We start from the raw sequence: 10,414 nt of genomic DNA on the forward strand, positions 1-10,414 counted from the left end.
CCTGGGTTTCAAACTCGATTCATTTCTGCACTTCTCAATATCGTACAAGGCCATCCTGATTCCTCTGTTGCTTACACTTCTTCCCTTTCTCTTCACGGATCCGTCGCGATCAACGCATCTACAACTGGTGTCGGGTTCCAGTCGGGATAGAGCTTGTTCGCAGTCTCCTCGGGCGTCTTCGCCGTGAGTCCCTCGCCCTGCTCCCACGCCAGCTTCAGCCACGCGACAAAGTTGTTCGGGTTCTCCTTCAGAGCTGCCTCCAACTCGGAGCGCGGGGTGTGCGTCACCTCGTATTTCTTGCCCGTCTTGGCGAGGTAGGCTTCCGCGACCTCGTTCAAGGTCTGCCGGTGGTCAGGACGAGGGCAGCGCGAGGGTTGGATGAAGCATACCTTGCGGTCGCCCTCGATGGGGAACTCCTTCCAGTACAGCTGGTCCGGGGAGAGGCGCGTCGTCACGTACGCGATGAACCGCGCGATATCCCTCCTTGTCGTCCAGCTCACAGGCGTCTTCCCCTCACCCGCAATCGTAATCTTCCCATTCGGGCGATCCCACCCAAACGTCCTGTCCGCCCCTGAGCGCCTCCCTTTCACGCACCACGCACAAATCAAACCACTCACGGATTGAAGATAAAGTCCGCGAACGGGCCCGTATAGAACAGCGCGTACGGCAGCTTCAGCTCCTCGAGCTTGCGGTGCAGCGTATTCTTGTACGCGAGGATCCCCTCCGTCCGTCCCTGCGTGACGACGCCGTACTCGGACGGCACGAACAGCTTGACGTTCGCCGCCTTCGCGGCGGCGGCGAGCGGCTCCTGCGTCGCGAGCGCGGCGCCGCCGACGGTGGAGATCACCACGTCGATCCCGACGAGCGCGGAGGTGAGCGAGGGGGCGGAGGTGTAGTCGACCGCGGCGATCGTGGCGCCCTGCGCGGCGAGCTGCGAGAGGGTGTCGCGCCCGCTGCTGCTCTATCAGGCGGGGTGCATCGTTAGTACATACAGAGGGTTCGCCGGTGACTGGGTTGGTACGTACACCGCGGGTGAGGATGACGACCCGTTCGATGGTCCCTTCCTTCTTCAGTTTGAGCAGCTCCTCCGCGAGGAACACGCCGATGTTCCCCGCGCCCTGGATGGCGAAGTGTTTGAATCCGGACATGGCTCAGCGTCCACTCGTAGCGTCGGCAAGTATGCGTCCACGCTGGTGTGGAATGCGTCCCGTTTATATAGCAAGTAGCGTCGGACCTGAGACAAGGGAAGGGAGGAAGGCTCGATTGCGCGAGCTGACGTCTTGCGAAGGCTTTGTCAGGCCGAGGGGGATGTTATCGCTGTTTCTATATCAGATATACTTAGATCGACCCACACGACCTCGGTCGCATCTCATCGGCAGTTGGCTCGAGCTTCGATTTCTTGGGAGTTCTGCCCTCTTCCAGACCTTAACCTAGCCAGCTGCAGTACCGGTGTCATTACAGACTCCACCGCAGAGGGGGCAAGCTATGCAAAAGTTATGATCATGACATCGGGGAATACATTGCAAGAGATACGTATATTGTCCATTATTCATGCATATCGTAGATTAGGTATAAGAGCCAGTCCATATGGTGTCCAAGAAATGTCTCAAACTATAGGGCGCACGATGAGAGGGAGTCCTTGTTGCTCCTGTACCTCACGAGCCCCGGATGGCGATATAACATCCTTCCTGACCGAGGGCGAGATGATCTGGGATAGGTTCCACACGACCCGGTCGGCCGTCGGAGAGAACTCAAAGTTTGATAATAGAGTCGCCAGTATACTCTCTATCACGTAGAGTTAGCGGATCGCCAGCTGAGTGGGCAAAGACGAAGCTTACTGATTTCGACTTGTGCGAATTTGTAGCCGCTGGCGTACGTAGTAAGCCGGAGTAATACGGCCAGAAGCAGAAGTTAAACTTACACGCAGGAGCGTTCGCCCCCAAAGAATGTCAGCCTAGTGAGCAGGCGGTTAGCTCTGATCGTTACTTGCCAAGAGACGATCAAGACGTACATCCCGTTGCCATAAATCCCAGGTAGCCGCGGTACATCACTAGCTTTCCCTTGAATAAGCTCGTCGTTCAACCATCGTTCTGGCTTCCACTCTTTAGCATCCGGACCCCAAACGTCTTCCGAACGATTTGCCGCAGCAAGGCCCAGGAAGAGCGTGGTTCCTTCCGGGATTACAACGGAGTCTATAGGCGTCTCTGATGACCGATCGGAGTGGATCGCCCGCCACAAGGGTATTCTCCTCGTTTTCGTGGCACTACAGCTACCGTGTCAGTAGACAGTTCCTCTGGACAAATGGAGACCACTTACGTGCGGCGGACAAACGGAACAGGGGGATATCTGCGTGGGTTCCTTCAGATATCGTGATCTGAGTTCAAGGAGAAAGAACGCACAATCGGAGGGTTTCTTTAAGGACAGCGTCTAGCCAAGGCAGCGACATGAGAATGTCGTAATCCAGGTCACCGTTCTCATCTATATTCCCTGCATTCTGAGCGTCTCGGATCTCGTCTCGCAGCTTCTCTTGAATATCCGGATGTGTGCAAAGCATATACAGCAATCGGGATAACGCGGACGAAGTGGTGTCCTGAGCGCCGAAGATGAGGACACTGGATATTCGCAAATTCAGCGGGCTGTCAACGTTGACGAGAATGGCTCAGACTCACGTCATTTGCCCGATGATCTCGTCTTCCGTAAGTTTGTCGTCATGGAGGGCGTTCTTGTTCTCTTTCACTGCATAAAGCTGTCAGACCCGATATTCGACGCATGACCAAAGGCCTCTTACTTAGTACCCGAAGGAGGTCCTTCCCTCCTGCTGCGCTGGTGGGGGCATCCTCCGCATCACCGTCGGTCTTCTGCCGCAGTATCGAGCGCGCAGTGTTATACATGACGTCGGACATGTCCTTCACTTTCTGAACCGACTTGATCGGCGTCCATTCCACCAGCTTCCGGCGGAGGGACGGTGGTCCTAATTTAGCGAGGAACGGAGCGAACTGCCGGACAAGCGACAATGAAAACAATGTCGGTCTGCGTCGGCGAGTCATGAGAATGAGTCATCTCCAAACGCAATGATACTTACATTAATTCCCTGACGGCGCTCGTGTACGGGTTACTTGACGGTGTCTCGAGAGGATCGAAGGAGTACCCAAGAACGGTCTGCCCCACGCTCTCTAGCGCAACTCGGGACATCCAGGAGGCCATGTCTATGGGATTCCTCTCCGCCCCCGTGGAAATATTGGGGTCACTGGCAAGGGCATCCACCAACTAAATATCATGAGCCCAATAAACATACAGCGGCTGGAAACGCATACCTTGTGCGCTATTTCATAAAATACTGGCGTTATTCTTCGGAGGTTGGCCGTGGAGAAAATTGGTAGGACAATCTTTCGTTGGCGTTTATGATGTTCGCCTGCAGCGCGCTCGAAGTCAGCCCGTGGGGAGTGTAATCAAAGGGCGATTTTACCTGTCGTGGCCACCAGGCCTTCCCCAAATATGACCTTGTTCGTCCTATAGAACAAATTTTCAGCAAACACCCATGCAAGTACAAAAGAAACGATAGTACATACTCGATAAAGACACGTGTCTCCTCAAAGGCATCATGGTCTGAGAGAATTATGCTGTGTAAAGCTCTAGGGTCGGAAATATACAGTTGCTCGTCCTGTGTGATGGTTGAGACTACCGGAGCGAATGGTAATAGAAGCCAGACGCACGCCAAAGAAACCATGCACCTTCACGACGCCTCCGTATCTTTCGACTAGGTCGTGATGATAGCGCAGACCCTTTGCGTTGAAGAGCTGGCCCAGGTTACCTAAAAAACGGGATGGGGTGAGCCAGCGACGCGTCGGCAAATGCGGGATACTTTACCTTTGAACCACGATTCAGCAGGCGGGCCCGGAATAAGGCGCAGCGGAGAAGGAATTAGTGCTCGGCGTACTAGGTATGCGGCAATTAAGGTAGCAGCGATTAGAAAAATATACAGTGTACTAGTAGAAGAAGCAGCATCCATCGCAACAAATATCCGGTGCGTGTTCAGGTACGGTCTTGCGGTATATATACCACGATGGCCACCGCCATATTTTCATGCTCCTCCAACGGCTCGATCGTTGAGCCATGGGCATCAAGTTTCACGCGACCCTGGACGAACAATAATGGCAAGTTGAAATCATGTATCCAGGAGCACATCTAACGAGATGTACCTCGAGTCACGCGGCATCCACAAGGCTATGAGCGATAACGGGGCAAGTCAAGATACCTCGGCCCCGCCTGCCCACCTCATCATTGCTGCAAGAGAGCCTCAGCGACGTAAGCAGCATTCAATGCGATTCGTAAGAAATATCTGATCCGCTCGTACCTCGCAGCGGCTTTTTCAAAGATGGCGTTGCATGAAGATATGAAATCCATGGACGCACTTGCCAAATACGCAGCGCCGATGACTTGACATGAGTATCTGGCTGAGGCGCACAGCATGCGCGGTCACGACTTCCGGTAGGGGTGGTGGGGGTTGGCCAGGGGTGGTATACGTAGTGATCATGATCAAGGGGTAATGCACATCCGGGCTAGAAGTCCGGACTTAGACGCCCAACGACGTCTGCGGTCTTCGTTGACGATGTCATTGGGTGTTTAGACTCAATCAAATAGCTGTGCGGTCTTCCTTGATTTAATGAAACGTCCGGACCTGAGCCGGTGTTTAGACGTTAGACCCGTTGCGGCGAGAATAGAACAAGCCGATGTGGGGACGACCATGATAGAACACGTATGTAGTCTGCCATGGCAAAGCTCGTCTTGCGCGTTCCTGCGAATGAGCCAGGATGCTGGTCATCGTCATCCTTCTCGCGGACAAAAGGAGCGGTCAGGCACTGCCGTTTTCCGGCGAGAGGCTGGTCTGATGATCCCAAGACATCGCATCACTGACAGGCGGGCTTCGTCGAGCATCTGAAGCGTCTTGAGTACTCAAGAGACCGGGCCGAATGTAGAGTCTGGATCCGAAGGTTGCAAGATACGAGTCCTGGATAGCGCCCTCGGCCATCCGAGTGCTGACTGAGGGCTGACGGGGAGAGTCGCTGCAAGACCTCAACAAGTCGCGCAGTTACACTAGTCGCTCTGGGTGTGACGACGCTGATGTGCCAGGAGGTGCTCGCCGGATATCCGCAGACATCGGAGGCGTCGAAGTTGCGAAAGCTGTGGATTGCCAGTGTGGCGAAACCGCCGGGCAGACACGTGGCTCCGGCGTTTTCCGGCGCTCTTCGTGGTTTTCTTCGAAACTTGTCCGAGTGCATCGTAGCGGTGCAAGCGTCAGTCCCCTGCTCCCGAAAGGACTGTGGAACGTTGAGATGAAGAATAGATTCAGGTGAGAATACTTGTGACTGTTGTCTCCAGAGAGTGCCGATAATTGAACTCGAGTTTCAATATAGAGTTTTATATGCGACAGGGCGCCATCAGATCTGAATGGGTATGTATGAACGCGTATGGTAGAGCGTACATGTTTTCAAACAAAAACCAGCGGGAGTGTCGTTAAACCGTCTCGAGTATCCGATCCTTGTTTACTCACGGCCTTGTCCTGTCGTATCTGTATGTCGACTTCTGGAGGCACATGCAGCAGACGATTCCAAATTATGACATATGCTTCATCGATCTGAGCAATGCTATTCTGTAAGCTTTGCTAGCTCAGGTTGCATCCGAGGAGAGGTATCAGCGCTTGCAAGCTGACTCGCTTCCTTATTGTTTTCTGACGAATCGGTCTCGACAGGATATATGATCGCCCTTTGCGACAGTTCATGATTCATTCCTTGCGACACGGACCGTTATAAATACCTGCTTAAAATAGTCCCAAGCGTCTGTTCTGAGACTCTGTCAGATACGCGGCTTCGTCATGAGTTAGAATTGGCCTTCGAATACACCGTATGGTGATGTTTCGTAGTCCGCGGCTTTCCTCAAAAAGGTATGCATTAGTCACTCTACTAAGTAGTGTGCATTAAGAACCACCAGAAGAGGCGGATAGCACAAGTACATTTCCCAGTCTTCCACATAATGACATGCACTTACGTTCTCTCTGTTGTCAACGTTTGTTCCCTTCCAAGGTGGCCGCCACATTCGAAGAGGGCTGGGCCCTCATGATCATGATCATGGTCTTTGACAATTGCAGGTATCCCACTATGCTTATGTTATATGAAGAATATACCTTTGGTAGTACACAGTCCCTGGACAGGGCGAGAGCTCAGATAATATGCCACCGATTATCAAGCATCTTATCTTATCACGAGCCTAGACGCGTCGATCACGTGCATGCAGATCTTCTATGAGCCTCGCGAAGTCCTCGCGATCGCGACGCTTCTCCTTTGTCTCGCGTCGGAGCCAGAGGCATCATATATAACCTATCTCCCTCCCGTAGACCTCCATCCCTTTCTCTTCCCGACCACCACCACCATGCCAAAGAGGTGGAAAAGGAAGGAAGCAGCTCGTCGTCGTTCTGGATACCGCGACTACGCCGACGCCACTGCGCTCGACCGTTATGCACCTGCGGGCGGCGAGCTGGACGAAGACGGCGCGTATCGGTCGATGGCTTCGCTTACGGTGACGTGTCCCTGTTGTGGGAGGCGACATAACCTGATAGAGACGTGCGTACTCCGAAGAAATAGTCCAATCTGCACGACTAACATCGTACCGCCAGCATGCTCTTCCTCGCATTGGAGGATGCGATGTCATCGTCTCAGCGGCATTCATCCAGTTCGGAGTATCTCGAGTCCTCCGCGTACATCGAAGAGGTCGAGGATAATCAGCTTGCGGTCAGTCCCAGGAGACGCGCCACTCGTGGCGGTAGGACAAAGGCGAAGGCCGGGCGCTTCAATATCCCCCCCCCCTTGCTGTGGTACGTCGGCGTGAAAGCAATCTCGTATCTGTTGAGCTTTAGCCTAACTGTTGATAAAACTATAAGGTCTATTGCAGCGCTGTATTTGTTCTGGCGAGGGTAAGTCTTGCTCATGCCTCGTTCCTGTATCAGCTGCTACGTAAATTCTCTTGTACTTGTACCAATATTAATGTATAGCATCCAGTGCCGACAGTCCTACAGACCTCACGACCACGCTAAAAATTGGTAGCCCATCGCGACACAACACGTGCTCCGGCGTCCTGACACCGGCATTAACAACCTCGCCCTAGGTAACTTTTAGTAACGTGCGCGTTCCATCCGAATTCAGCATGACTCGGAAAATACGCCCAGATCATGTCATAACCCTCACGAGGACCCTGGCTGTGGACGTGCACCGTGGCAAGGTGCGCATAACGTGCCAGTCCCGCCCGCCGGGACTTTATCATCTTGGTCATCGCGTCCGCCGAAAAACCGTTGCAGTGGAAAATGTTTATGCTCTGCAACCCCGGAAGAACGTCGAGCTTCTCCCTGCTTGCTCGCCTTTTCGGGTGGGTTAGGAAATCGATGAACTCGTCGTCCAGGTTGATATATCCTGCTGGCCAGAGGCCGTGGCTCGATAATTGCAGTGCGACCAATGATGGGTAGCACAGTAACACACGCTCCAAGGCGCGCAGGTTGCACTTGAGAAAGTATAGGCCCAATTTACGGAGGTGGCACTTCGTTCTTTCGGTAAACACGGGAAGTGCTTCGACGGGGCACATAGCATTCCCAAGACTCACAACATCCAGTTCTTCCAGTGCCGGGAGATCTAGGAGGGTGAAGCAAGCGCCCACGTCTGGGGCGCATAGCCGAAGGGTCTCGAGTTGCGGAAGCTTCAGCGTTTGCGAAGGAGAGGGGTAGTGTGGGTTGAAGCGTGGATCTGAGGAGAGCGCATCGTATACGAATATAAGGTGAAGACTTCGGAGCGCGGGGCACTGATTAAGAGCGTCTATGCAGTCCAGGAAGCCATCGCGACGGGTTAAAACCAGGTGTGTAAGTCTCCGCCATACTCCAGATAGTACAAGGCAGTCCCTCGTCGATGAACAGTCCAAGACGAGAGAGAGGTGGCTCAGCATGGGTGCGTCCTCGAATGCCCTGATTCTATTGAGCTCGTGCATAGCCTTTACAGACAGCTCAAGACACAAAGTCTGCAGCACAGGCAAGCGAAGCGGAGGGGTCGTCTGAAATAGCCGCAAGGCTTCCTGTGTGAGATCCATGCGAATATGGCGCCACCGAGAGCACTCCGCCACAAGTGCAGCGGTATGCCCGAGGTCGCACTTCGGGAGCAGGAGGCTCAGGGGAAGCGTACCGGATCGAGCTAGGATATCGGGTAATGCCTTGAGCGTGTCCTTCAGCGTTGCGGCGCACCAAAGGTGAGGGGTCGATAGAGCGATCGCTCGCCAGCGCCGACAGACGTGCGAGACGACCAATACACCAAACATATCACTATCTAACCTTCCGAGGGGTATGGACTTGTTTTCTGCTGTGCCGCCGGAGAAGTCGAAAGTCACCCATATGACTGCATATTCGAAGATGATGGACCACAGTTCGGGCGGTAAGCCTACAGGACGCTTCTGCGTCGGCTCGCGTTTCCGCATACGCAGGCGTACTGAGTACCCTGTGCTTCAGCAGTCCATCACCTAACAAGATTCTATGAACTCTCACCTTTGCGTATAAGGGCCGTAACCGCCGACATTTCGAAGGTAGTAATAACACTCGTCAATTGTGAGCTTTGAATGGATCGGATGTTGCAGTGACGTTATATATCTCGCGGGAGTGGCTCTTCATCCCACTCGAAGCGGCTAAAAGTCTTATTAATACCAAGATAGCCTTAGCTACCAATTGTTGTCCTTCTTGAGCTCAACAGGACAAGACAAGACGTCCAGACTCATTTGGTAACTGCGAGATGCAGACAGATGATATCCGTGTTACCCGAGCCGATGAAAACAAGGACTTGCATATTTCGGGCCGTAAAGAAGGCTCCAACAGACAAGGGTGATCTACACTGCAAGACTTCTTAGTATTGAGACTTGCGATCTCAAACAAGAACGATCAACATCATTACGAGGGCTATGCACACTGTGACCATCCACAAAGCAAGCTTCGACTTTCGAGTTGAGAGATACTAGCATTCCGAGTAGGTAAACCGATAATGACCAGAGCCGTGCGATGCACTGTCCTATTTCTTGAGTATAATGAGTCGCTCCAGAGTAGGCTAGTGCATATTTCCGATACAGCATAGGGAAGTCCCCCCTTAGCCCGCTTTTGGAAGTGAACCCTACCCAAACGAGTAGCTGGGGCGCCGCAGCAGTGGTAAACCACGTGCGTGGACCTTGCCGAATATACGGCAAGGAACTTCGTGCTGTTGACTCCCCGTTGTGCTCGCAGTACTATAACCTAGTAGTTGTAATTTATCCTGTAGATCATGTACCAGGAGGAGCTACTGAGCTTTGGGACTCCCCATTGAAAGTAGGAGACAGTCTGAAAAGCTACAGTTCTCTCAGCGTGATTTTTGATCCCAGTAGGGCTTCTACTGGGCCACATTTAGTGCCTCGACCCCCCACTTTAAAGAAACTGTGTACATGAGGTTCTATGCGCTTTTGCGCATTCAGCGCGTACGTTATAGGCAGTATAACCCTCGGTGTAGGGTAGAGGAAGCGTTGAAGAGGTCGAGACTATATACGTGCCGAGGTCCGGCAGATGCCAACCATGTGCACCTGCCGTTTTGGGCGGAGAATCCTGCCTTTTTGAGCACACGCGAGAGCCTGGGGGGGACTTCTGCGACGCTGATACTAAACGGGTACAAGCCTCCATTAAAGACAGTTGCTCGTCTACTAAGTCTTTTTTAAGAGGCGCAGGATCAAGCCTACTCCAGAGGTAGGTCATTGCCACATGTCGTCGCCGGCAAAAGCCGAGGCGTAGCGCAAGGAATTTCTGCCTGCTCCCAGGTTGGACGACCTCGACTTGAATAATCGATCCCAAGAAATAAGAATTTATTACTTCAAAGCACTACAACGAGGGAAGGCATGTCGCAATACATCACAGTAGAGGGTATGGAGAGAGAAGCGCCGGAAAGAAAGAGGGACGGAGCTATATTATACGTCCGAAACCTTTTCGTCAATGTGTTCGTGCTAGGTTACAAACGCCTGGTCAGTGTCTGTTTGGGCAGGATCTGAGCGGAAGTAGAGCTCACCAGCTCAAGTTCCTTGACCTGTTTCTTCGCATCCTCCACCGTCTTCTTCCCGACGTCCCTCCCAATCTTCCAGGCGGTGAAGGCGTGGCCCTGGGCGAAGATCTCCTCGACCTCCTCAAGAGACCGCCCGGCCGTCTCGGGGAAGCAGAAGAAGAAGTGGATGCATGCGGCAAAGTCGAACGCGCCGAAGATGAAGTACGTCTTGTACGCGATGTTGCTCAGCCCGGGCGGGACGGCCCATGCGAGCGCGAAGTTGAACGCCCAGTTGGTGGCGGTGGAGATTGAGACGGGCCTTCGCGCGCACACGCAGCGGG

The 10,414-nt window shown here is 53.3% G+C and overlaps 5 protein-coding genes across 5 annotated transcripts; 1 reads left to right on the forward strand and 4 right to left on the reverse strand.

Moving 5' to 3' along the window:
* Positions 1-1,284, reverse strand: GLOTRDRAFT_82370 (NAD P-binding protein). The gene is made up of 4 exons (XM_007872983.1): positions 1,026-1,284; positions 618-961; positions 390-561; positions 1-341 (listed from the first exon to the last, which is right to left on the reverse strand). The coding sequence occupies exons 1-4, from the start codon at positions 1,146-1,148 to the stop codon at positions 93-95; spliced, it is 888 nt and encodes a 295-aa protein (XP_007871174.1). The 5' UTR covers positions 1,149-1,284; the 3' UTR covers positions 1-92.
* A 191-nt stretch (positions 1,285-1,475) lies between these two features.
* On the reverse strand, positions 1,476-4,009 carry GLOTRDRAFT_82372 (cytochrome P450; the record flags this gene model as incomplete). The annotated part of the gene is made up of 14 exons (XM_007872984.1): positions 1,476-1,785; positions 1,839-1,867; positions 1,922-1,954; positions 2,012-2,263; positions 2,317-2,346; positions 2,400-2,612; positions 2,670-2,736; positions 2,789-3,030; positions 3,083-3,267; positions 3,315-3,412; positions 3,467-3,510; positions 3,570-3,661; positions 3,714-3,811; positions 3,868-4,009. 14 exons carry the CDS (start codon positions 4,007-4,009, stop codon positions 1,607-1,609), a joined length of 1,704 nt encoding a protein of 567 aa, XP_007871175.1. The 3' UTR covers positions 1,476-1,606.
* A 2,417-nt stretch (positions 4,010-6,426) lies between these two features.
* On the forward strand, positions 6,427-6,971 carry GLOTRDRAFT_134009 (uncharacterized protein; the record flags this gene model as incomplete). The annotated part of the gene is made up of 2 exons (XM_007872985.1): positions 6,427-6,617; positions 6,671-6,971. The coding sequence occupies 2 exons, from the start codon at positions 6,427-6,429 to the stop codon at positions 6,969-6,971; spliced, it is 492 nt and encodes a 163-aa protein (XP_007871176.1).
* Positions 6,972-7,234: 263 nt separating this feature from the next.
* On the reverse strand, positions 7,235-8,614 carry GLOTRDRAFT_123591 (uncharacterized protein; the record flags this gene model as incomplete). The annotated part of the gene is made up of 3 exons (XM_007872986.1): positions 8,573-8,614; positions 7,648-8,525; positions 7,235-7,408 (listed from the first exon to the last, which is right to left on the reverse strand). Exons 1-3 carry the CDS (start codon positions 8,601-8,603, stop codon positions 7,235-7,237), a joined length of 1,083 nt encoding a protein of 360 aa, XP_007871177.1. The 5' UTR covers positions 8,604-8,614.
* A 1,388-nt stretch (positions 8,615-10,002) lies between these two features.
* Positions 10,003-10,391, reverse strand: GLOTRDRAFT_134011 (uncharacterized protein; the record flags this gene model as incomplete). Its single annotated transcript, XM_007872987.1, has 2 exons — positions 10,003-10,038; positions 10,101-10,391. Coding segments are annotated over 2 exons (327 nt in total), but the record flags the coding sequence as incomplete, so codon positions are not given.
* Between the last annotated feature and the right edge of the window lie 23 nt (positions 10,392-10,414).

Source organism: Gloeophyllum trabeum (assembly GCF_000344685.1).
Source record: "Gloeophyllum trabeum ATCC 11539 unplaced genomic scaffold GLOTRscaffold_00022, whole genome shotgun sequence".
Classification (NCBI taxonomy): Eukaryota; Fungi; Basidiomycota; class Agaricomycetes; order Gloeophyllales; family Gloeophyllaceae; genus Gloeophyllum; species Gloeophyllum trabeum.